We start from the raw sequence: 10,353 nt of genomic DNA, 5'->3' as shown, positions 1-10,353 counted from the left end.
TGGTAACCAGTTTATAATAACTCTGCGTTGTGTCGTGCGTAAGAACAGCTCTTAGCTGTGGTATATTGGCCATATCCATGAGCATTTAAAAAATGGTCTAATTTGTTCCAATCAGAGTTTAAACAAAGATGATCCACATGATCAAAGTTTGGAAGGTCAAGTCCAGAAAATGAAGAAAGATATCCTGAGTTTAAACTATCCAGAAGATAGTGAAGTGAAGGATCCCCTGCCTCAGATCGAGCTGAAGGCTGTGACAAGGAGAAAAGTTAAGGTGAGACAATAGATTGAGGAGAGAAAGGGAAATCTGGGGTCTTACCTGTCCACACTCCAAACCTGTCCAATATGCCATACAACATGCTGTTGTGAGGTTGGAGGGTAAATTGTCCTTACAACAGACTTCCATAATAATATTCAATCACCAATCGTTTACCCTAGCTCTTCTCAAAGGCCTGTATAGCAACGGCAACATACAGTATGTCACTGACTGTATTGTCTTTTTAGACAAAGAGGAGGACCGGTGCCAACAGGTCCACAGTTGAACAGAGCACTGATGCTGATGCAGCTGAGAGAGATTTTGTTGATAATCAGAATGATGAAGATGAGGAAGAGGTGAAGAAGGATCCCCTGCCTCAGATGGAGCAGGATGCCGTGAAGAGAAATAAAGTCAAGGTAAGGGAATAGATTGAGCAGAGATGTGGATATTTGTGATATCTTTCATGTCTATAACCTGACCCTACAGCATGTTGTTCTGAGGAAGGTAAATTGCCCATACAATACCCTTTTATCTCCTAATAGTAAATCTAGGGCTGACCCCATTTGGTCGATTGTTTGGTCGATAGGCTATTGGTTGACTGGGATTTCTTAAGTCGAGCAGTCGCAAAAGTTTTTTTTCTTCATGGTGCACATGGACACCTGTCTGATTCGCGCCTGTCACAGTTGACTAATCCATTGCCGAGGCCACAGTGATGGCACAGTCCATCACGCTAAGACGTGATACTGAAATTGTATATGGTTATATTATGTAAAAATAATGGTGCAACACTAATCAATCAAATATTATTTTATAACAAATGTGCTTTCTCCCGCGTTGGATACGGTCGCTGTCCGTGGTTCTGAAACATAATCTTCAGTGCGCCGTAGAATTGGGGCCCTTCCCTATGTTGGTATGTGCATAATAGCAAAGTTAACCAGCATATTGGGATTGAGAACAATGCTGCAGAGGCAGCAGCAGCAGCAGAGACGGGGAAACAGCCCTTGCCGTAGCCTAATTGTCTAAGAAGATTGAGGAGAGAAGAAAACACAACTTAATTAGGTCTATAATCAATAGCCTAATTGTTAAATGTGCCTGGCTTTGTAAATCATCCATATATATATTACCAGTCAAAAGGGTTTTTCTTTATTTCTACTATTTTCTACATTGTAGAATAGTAGTGAAGACATCAAAACTATGAAATAACACATATGGAATCATGTAGGTACCAAAAAAGTGTTAAACAAATCAAAATCTACTTTATATTTGAGATTCTTCAAAGTAGTCACTCTTTGCCTTGATGACAGCTTTGCACACTCTTGGCATTCTCTCAACCAGCCTCATGTGGTAGTCACCTGGGATGCATTTCATTAATTAACAGGTGTGCCTTGTTAAAAGTTAAGTAAAGGAAGTTCTTTCCTTCTTAATGCGTTTGAGCCAACCAGTTGTGTTGTGACAAGGTAGGGTTGGTATACAGAAGATAGCCCTATTTGGTAAAAGGCCAAGTCCATATTATGGCAAGAACAGCTCAAATAAGCAAAGAGAAACAACAGTCCGTCACTACTATAAGACATGAAGGTCAGTCAATCCGGAAAATGTCAAGAACTTTGAACGTTTCATCAAGTGCAAAAACCATCAAGTCGCAAAAACCATCAAGAGCTATGATGAAACTGGCTCTCATGAGGACCGCCACGGGAAAGGAAGACCCAGAGTTACCTCGGCTGCAGAGGATACGTTCATTAGAGTTAACTGCACCTCACATTGCAGCCTAAATAAATGCTTCACAGAGTTCAAGTAACAGACACATCTCAACATCAACTGTTCAGAGGAGACTGTGTGAATCAGGCCTTCATGGTCAAATTGCTGCGAAGAAAGCACTACTAAAGGACACCAATAAGAAGAAGAGACTTGCATGGGCCAAGAAACACGAGCAATGGACATTAGACCCGTGGAAATCTGTCCTTTGGTCTGATGAGTCCAAATCTGAGATTTTTGGTTCCAAGAATGTCTTTGTGAGAGTAGGTGAACAAATGATCTCCGCATATGTGGTTCCCACCATGAAGCATCGAGGAGGTGTGATGGTGTGGGGGTGCTTTGCTGGTGACACTGTCTGTGATTTGTTTAGAATTCAAGGCACACTTAACCAGCATGGCTACCATAGTATCCTGCAGTGATACGCCATCCCATCTGGTTTGCGCTTAGTGGGACTATAATTTATTTTTCAACAGGACAATTACCCAACACACCTCTAGGCTGTGTAAGGGCTATTTGACCAAGAAGGCGAGTGATGGAGTGCTGCATCAGATGACCTGACATCCACAATCACCCAACCTCAACCCAATTGAGATGTTTTGGGATGAATTGGACCGCAGAGTGAAGGAAAAGCAGCCAACAAGTTCTCAGCATATGTGGGAAGTCCTTCAAGACTATTGGAAAAGCATTCCAGGTGAAGCTGGTTGAGAGAATTCCAAGAGTGTACAAAGCTGCTGTCAAGGCTTTGAAGAATCTCAAATATAAAATATAAAATATATTTTGATTTGTTTAACACTTTTTTAGTACCTACATGATTCCATATGTGTTATTTCATAGTTTTGATGTCTTCACTACTATTCTACAATGTAGAAAATAGTAAAAATAAAGAAAAAGCCTTGAAGGAGTAGGTGTGTCCAAACTTTTGATATATATATACAGATATAAGACAGATATAGCTTCTGTTGCCTGTTTGAGTATTTGTTTATTAGCCTACTGATTCTGTGAGCACCAAGCCTCATGCACCGGCAAAATGTTGAATTAAGCAATTTCACAGAGTTGGCTGTTTTTAATCTTTGCTATGCTGTAATAAAGGCTTTACAATTTTTTGGTCGTTAGAACAGACTGGTATTGCTTAGAATTTATTTAGTGTTGTTTACACTGTTCCAAATGGTCAGAAAAAACAATATTGTAATCTAACAGCAAATGTTTGGCACACATAATACTCTGTCAGCGCTTGCTCCTATACCCTCCTTGTTCTTGACCACCAGTAGTTTCCACAACTAAGTCAAATGTCTTCCACAGATCTGAATTTCCCTTTCCCTCCTAAGCAACCAGTAAACATTCACCCGTTTGGCGTTTATTTTTCACATCCTCCGCATCCATTTTGCTGTCGATATTACTGTGTTCGGAGTTTGTTATAACCAATTTATTGATTTGATTATGATAGGCTATAGGTCAGGCCCTAATTGTCACATGCATGCGATGCTTACATGTTTCACATAAAGAGAGCAAGGCTGAGGAAATAGGTAATGCTTTTTGTAAACAAGTTAGGGATTTCGGTAACAGAACTTTTCATTCAGAAACGAGGAAGAAACGAAATGGCTGAAATGATGTTGCATCTTCAGCATGGACAGCAGAATAAACACTTGCTGTTATGCGGTGCCTTTTCACTGCAGTAGGGAGGAGAGCGAGACAACGTGCGCCTGTCACACAGGCACTCGCTGTCATTTATTTTAATACAGTGTCACCATCGGGCTCTTTCTTGAGTCATTTGTGTGTCTTAATTATTTAATCAAACAGTGTGCTTAAAGCATCAGACAAGCTCAGTGCCTATGTAAGTGATTGTATTCAAACACATAGGGTGTGTCTGATATGGAAAAATACATTTTAACATTAGAACAGGATGACTCTCGGTCGACAAAGTTTTTTTTTGTCGGGGACAGCCCTACAATCAATCTTACCCTTGCTCTACTCAAAGGGCTGTATTGGAATGGCTTCATACAGTATCTACGTGTATATCATTGACTGTATTGTCTTTTTAGACCAAGAGGACCAAGAGAAACAAAGTGGAGCAGATCACTGATACAGATGCAGGTCATAAATGAAACTCTAATTTCACTGAATGTAATCCTTTTGCATGTAAATGTGATTTAGTATGGGCATCTATTGAGCAGAGGACTAATAGCAGAGTGCACATGTTATCCTTTCTTGGGTACTTAACTTCACAAAGTACATAAAGTTGTGTAACCTCAGAAGGTTACATGTTTTCTGACTTCTTTACCTTGGTGAATGCTGCTTTGGACACAGGTCCCTCTACATCTGTGGAATTCTCTAGGATGGCAATTCAGGGGACATTTCACCAGGGACAATCTAATGAAAAGATCCTAAGTGAGTGTGTCTCCAGGGCCTGTCAGACCAGGGCTCTTGACCTCCCGCCAATCAATCCGGATGCTTTCAACCCGATTATCATCCGGTTTCTGGAAAAACTTACTGAGGAGTATGTCCAAACTTCTATTGTAGTATTTGAATACAATGTCATCTGGAGGATTTTATAAATTGTATGTGCTTTTTGGTGCTAAAAACATCTAATTATCTCCTATAGGCAATGGAGGCAGTTAAGCATTGGCAGGATGGACCCTGTAAGTCCCGTAACCTTGAAAATTATTCATAGATATATTAATAGATGTTTGAAGAAAATTAGATACAAGCCATTTATCTGTCTACAGTATCATCCACATTATCACAAACAGTTACATTCAAAGAGCTTTTTAGTAGCCTACTGCTTTTCATGCTTTCCAATATATGCCACTTTCATGATTCTCATGAACATATGTGAGATTGTTGGTATCTCTTTGAGGAGCTTGGTTTCAGAGCCCGGCTATGAGTAATCTACTTACACTGTTTTCGGTCCTACAGGTGATGAGGGCACTGCTTGCAGAGATGTGCCTGGAGATTGTGCGGTTTGTATCTGAGGCCATCCTGGAGGTCATCATCCCTGCAATTTTCCGTTTTGTACGGATATACAGCCATGTGTCTCCAGTATCCGGCAAGTCTCTGACAGAATTAGAGACATCTTCTAGCACAAACCTGAAGGTTCGCAAGAGTGGCAGCAGAAAATCCTCAAGGTCTTGTGCGGCCAAATCAAGCTCCTCTCGTAATGGGTATGTTCAGTCATTCCTAAAGAAACTGGTTTCACCTAACTATTCATAACCCATATTGTTAAAATATGTTTTGTTATCTGTATAACAGTTTACTCTTAATGACTGATTACTGAATTATGCATTAATGTGACTACAGTGTCTACTATCGAATATGGAATGCTGTATTGTTTGCTTTGTATTCTCAAAGGTCTCAGACAGTGTTGCCAAGACTCAGGGAGATGGTGAGTCTATATCATCTGAGCCACTCAGTGACTTTTTTGGGATCACTGAGGACAGTCTCCTCACTAGTGTCCAGGATTCCTTCAAAGAGTCGCTGAACAATGTCCTCTGTATCCAAAGAGAGGGCCAGGTAGACACTCAAAGTCTATCCCGGGTTATTGTTGGAGAAGTGTCAAAGAAGGTCAATTCCATAATCTCTGTGGCCATTCAAACTCCCATCTCTGGGCGAATGTCCCCTGTCATTTTTGCCAGTGGTGGTGTCTCCAGCACCAAGGTGGTTGAGGAGATGGTGTCTGGCGTTTCCAACATACTTCAGATGTTCATTAATGGGCAGAGTGTTGAGCAGAGTGTTGTTTTCAGAGAGGATGGTGTTGAGGTGGATATGACACATTTAACAGGACAGGTCATGACAGCCCTCAGTGGCACTGTTTTGAACTTCAGCAATAAGGAGGAAAATGAACCCGACAAGAGGGAACTGCTTTGTGTTGTTGCTGACCATATGAAGATGCTTGAATCTTGTAAAAGTTCTGAGGAGATGCTAAAACAAGGAGAGAGCAACCTCAATATCAAAGGTGCCAAATCTAGTCTTCATCTGTCAACACAAGGTATGGACAGACTACTCACTGAGGAGTTTCAGACCAAGGCCACCGAATCGATCCGGGAGATCGTTAAAAGATTCAGGGGTTGTACATCATGTTGTTCTGGCACTACATCATCTAGTCCAATTCCTAGGATAGGTGAGATCGGAGACCTTATGATCGACCATGAGGCCTCTGAGTTGGTAAGTACCTTTGTTTCAGACATGGACAATCTTACCCAGGCTATCAGGGCATCCTGCTCTCCTGCACAGAGTGAGCAGATCCTTCTTGAAAACCATCAGAGTAAGATCTGGTCTTACACTGTTGGTTGTTACTACAACACGAAAAATACGCTGAAGAGGCTTTTTACCTGTCCAGAAAAAGGGTATCTCTCAAGTACATTTGTGGAGAGCACAAAAGATTCTTTCACAATGGTTCCAACTTTGTACCTGGACGTCGGTCATTCCAGTAATGGTGAGGCTGACACATCGGACTCCATTTCTTGTAAACCACTTTTAATAACCCCCTCATCCATGAATGAACAAAAAGGACAAAGTGAGACCCCAAAACCTCTCTTGGCTCTCAAAAAGTATTTGCAAGACCAAGTCCTCCTTGACACCACAAAAGCGATTGCCAGCCAGGTTCTAGTCTTGTATAAGACTGAGGTGATGGAGAAGTTGTCATCTTCTGCTGGAGAGTGTGATTCTGAAGAGTCTCTGGAGGCCACTCTATTTGTGGATGGCATCATGTCTGACTTGAATGACTTCACCAGTTCTTGTTCTGCTTCACCATCTGAGTTGTTAGACAGTGAACAATGTCTCTCCGATCTCACTTTTCCACTTGGTCTGCAGGACAGCACCACCAACAGTGAATCTACCCAGAGTCTTCCAGTTATAAATATGAAGAAACTCTCCAGTATGTCTTTCCAGACAAAGGCTAGAAAGGCAGTGAGTGAAGCTCTGAGATCTGTCAACCCCTTTACAACCAGCTTACAGGGAGACTCTGAAGCATCTACATTACTGGACACTTTTGTAACAGATGTGGATACTATTGTTCAGTCCATGCAGACACATGAATCTGAAATTCTCAGAATTTCAAAAGGGAGCACCCTTTCTGCTGCTCGTATTATATATCATAGATTTCGACAAATGCTGAGGCGGTTTCTCACTCCCTGCCAAGACTCTGTAAAGGTCATCGATGGTGTTACACCAATACATGATGAGACTCTCAAACAGGCTTCCAGTGAAAGTTTAGATTCTCAGGTGACTTGTAATAGTGATTCTCTTGAAATCCAAGCGGACTTTCAAACCTGTACCAAGGAGGTCATTAGTCAGATCCTCACTGTGTATCACTCTGAGGAATCAATGGAGGAATGCCTCTCTAGCCTAAAAGGAGATACAGAAGACCTGTCCAAGTTTTTGGATGCCGTTGTTTCTCAGATTGACGTCCTTGCCGCCTCCAAATCATATTTATCTGTTGATGACTATGCTGTCAATACACAGGACAATTTGCATGGTGAGATCAACAATGATGAAGAGGAAGCATCCTCTAGAAGTCTTAAATCCACAGCCTTTGACAAACTATGTACTGAGGAGTTTCAAACTAAAGCCTCACATATGGCTGGTGGGATCCTTCAATCAGGGTTGATTGGCATTGTAAATGCCAGCCTTGATGGTAGAAGTGCAGACATTTGTGCAGAGTCCAGTAATGATGGTGACGATAGAGATGTCAAAATCCTTCAGAAGAGTGGAACTCCATCTTTATTCACCTCTTCTCTGCACACCAATTCTGCAGCATCCAACATCGTCATGAACATCACTAAAGACCTTAATAGCTTCAACCAGATGACTAAAATGTCTGATGCTTCAGTGTCTGGCCAGTTAGAGAGATCCCTGTCAGCTTCAACCCTTCCTGTCAGTGTTCACAATGGGGCCAATGTGAAAGGAAAGATAATTTGGCCAGGCACTGTTAACCTGTTCAACAATGTGTTCACCAAGGTCAAGGATTTTTTTTGCCCAGCAACAACCGGTCCTCCTAGACAATGTGGTTGAGGCCCCCAAACATGTCGAATCCGTATGCAGAACAGCTACTTCTACACAAATGACTTACAGTGAACATGAAGGCAGCCAGGCCAGCATGGTAAATTATTCCAAAGCCTTAATTAGTCAGACTCTGATGACAATCCAGAGGAGAGTGTCTATGTCAGAGAGGATGAGCACCTCAGAGAAAGGCCTCTTGACTCGTTCCATTGTGGGCTCCATGTTGGAGGATGTTGACATGGTGAGAACTGATGGACACGAGATACATCGGCCATCCTCCTCAAAGTCCTCCCTGTCCATCACCTCTGCCATGACCAGAGGGTCCCAGAGTGATTTTACAAATTCTCTTCCAGGCACTCCAGTCCCCAATGAGTGGCCTGTTGAAAGCTATTGTCCTATCATTAGGAGTTCGGTCATTGATATGAGTGACTCCTCAACTCATTCACAAGGGTCAACAAATTACACAAGGCAAACCATCTCTGCCATAGTTGACACTGTTATGGAGGTCATTCCAAGAGAAGATACAGAACACATAGCCACTGCAGATGATGTCACTTCTTTTACAAGAAGACTTGCGAGACTCAGCCCCAGGGATGGTCTTCAGAACTTCTCACATGAGCTCACTGACAAAGTTTATGAGCTCATAAAAAGTCACAACACCCCCCAGGCTCTTTTTGTGCCAGCTGGCAAGAGCGTGTCTGACTCTATTCTTTTGAAGCTGAAGACAGGATTGAATGCTTCTGAAGAATCCAGGGAGTTTCCATCTGACCTTGTGTACTCCTTTGCTAAGGAGTCAATAAAACGTCTGCTACAGCAGATTGTCCCCTGGCTTCCTCCACCATCACAAGGATCAGATTTCTGCCAAACTATCGTCTCTGATGGTTCTCTGCAGGACACAAGTCGGCTTATCCCGAGCTGTTCTGCCATCTCCATTAGTTCCTCACAGGTTTACTCTGACACAAAGAGCCTTTTCACCAATATAATGGTCAATCAGGTCATGGATACCTGTTCTGTGGCCTCCAATTCATCAGAAGAATTATCAGAGTTGATGAACATAATCAATGGGTTGTCCCCAACTGATGCTGGAACACTTGACTCTGACAGACCGGCTCTTATGACCACTAGCCGTCAGTCTAGTGCCAAATCATTGCCTGGACCCTCTCTGTCTGGCAGCAGCACACACAACGGTGGAACTGTGGATATTCAAGTTTTAGGAGAGGTGGAATCCAAGATGGACAACAAAGATCTGGAGATGTCTAGTGTCTCTGTGCATCCATCAACTCCATCAGCCATGGACTCTGATACATATACATCATTTGACTCCACTAGCAATGACTACACCTCTTTGGTACTTTTACTGATTGTTAGATTGCTGTCAATGATCCCTACCCCTATCACATTACTGGAATCCTCTGACATTGGTGAAACATCAAGAGTTCTCACAAAGAGGATTCTGTCTGAGTTCTGTGGCACCTCAGGCCTTGAACCAACTCAAGCCTACCCCCAGAATCTGAAAATCAAAAAGATTTTCAAGGCTGTCTACAAGGGGCTTCTTCAAGAATTCGGGTCAGAGAAGATGCTCCAGGTTGCAATGAAGTCAACGGATTATGCATTTGACGATGCCCTGGTCAAATCATTAACTAGGGAACTACTAACTAAATGCAATGAGGCTAACTCTTCACCTCCCTCCATGACCCAGTTGCCATCACACAATGCACTTGGCAATGACGAGGTAGGTAATTCTAGTCTTCCAACAACTGGTAAAAAGGAAAAGAAGAGAGGAAGATTCAGCGCTCTCTGTGGACTCAACCTAAAGGTACATATGTCATCAAAATACAAATTATAAAGATTATTTTTATTAAATACGTACAGTATGATGGTAAACACTGATACCTTTTGTGTGGAATTTCTCCTACTGTACAAATGACTGTTTGTTACCCAGTGTACAAAGAAGGTCAACAAGAAGAACCACTGCACTCCAACACCTTCCCAGAACCAGACCCCTGCCGTCAGCGAAACAGGTAAGTCAATACACTCAAATGTGTACTGAACAAAAATATAAACGCAACATGCAACAATTTAAAAGATTTTACTGAGTTAAAGTTCATATAAGGAAATCAGTCAATTGAAATACGTTCATTAGGCCCTTATCTATGGATATCACATGACTGCTACCTGCCGCCCTACATTTGTAAATTATGTAGAATATTACAATTTAAATAATAATAATGCAATACTAATTCTTCAGACTAACTAGGGTCAGTTAAAGAAAATGTTATGTTTACATTTTTTCCCCCCAGCAATTGTCAATGATCAAGACTCCTGCCAAACAGAGAGTGTATGCTCCACCAAGA

General features: G+C 42.0%; 2 protein-coding genes across 2 annotated transcripts; both read left to right on the top strand.

Moving 5' to 3' along the window:
- Nucleotides 1-5,212, top strand: LOC115188322 (uncharacterized). Its single transcript, XM_029747117.1, has 6 exons — nt 1-271; nt 502-669; nt 4,045-4,096; nt 4,310-4,499; nt 4,605-4,641; nt 4,919-5,212. Exons 1-6 carry the CDS (start codon nt 170-172, stop codon nt 5,210-5,212), a joined length of 843 nt encoding a protein of 280 aa, XP_029602977.1. The 5' UTR covers nt 1-169.
- A 781-nt stretch (nt 5,213-5,993) lies between these two features.
- LOC115188319 (uncharacterized) lies at nt 5,994-10,064 on the top strand. Its single transcript, XM_029747115.1, has 2 exons — nt 5,994-9,815; nt 9,942-10,064. Exons 1-2 carry the CDS (start codon nt 7,944-7,946, stop codon nt 10,047-10,049), a joined length of 1,980 nt encoding a protein of 659 aa, XP_029602975.1. The 5' UTR covers nt 5,994-7,943; the 3' UTR covers nt 10,050-10,064.
- The last annotated feature ends 289 nt before the right edge of the window (nt 10,065-10,353 follow it).

This window comes from Salmo trutta, unplaced genomic scaffold, assembly GCF_901001165.1.
Source record: "Salmo trutta unplaced genomic scaffold, fSalTru1.1, whole genome shotgun sequence".
Taxonomy (NCBI): Eukaryota; Metazoa; Chordata; class Actinopteri; order Salmoniformes; family Salmonidae; genus Salmo; species Salmo trutta.
Note: the sequence above shows the minus strand (reverse complement) of the source record. Positions and strands in the feature narration are given on the sequence as shown.

Bases quoted from the DNA above. Each gene is read 5' to 3' on its own strand.
- LOC115188322 (XM_029747117.1), top strand. From the start codon at position 170: ATGAAGAAAGATATCCTGAGTTTAAACTATCCAGAAGATAGTGAAGTG. The intron at 670-4,044 runs GTAAGGGAATAG...TTGTCTTTTTAG, and splicing joins TGAAGAGAAATAAAGTCAAG to ACCAAGAGGACCAAGAGAAA. The intron at 4,097-4,309 runs GTCATAAATGAA...CTTTGGACACAG, and splicing joins GATCACTGATACAGATGCAG to GTCCCTCTACATCTGTGGAA.
- LOC115188319 (XM_029747115.1), top strand. From the start codon at position 7,944: ATGTGTTCACCAAGGTCAAGGATTTTTTTTGCCCAGCAACAACCGGTC. The intron at 9,816-9,941 runs GTACATATGTCA...TTTGTTACCCAG, and splicing joins TCTGTGGACTCAACCTAAAG to TGTACAAAGAAGGTCAACAA.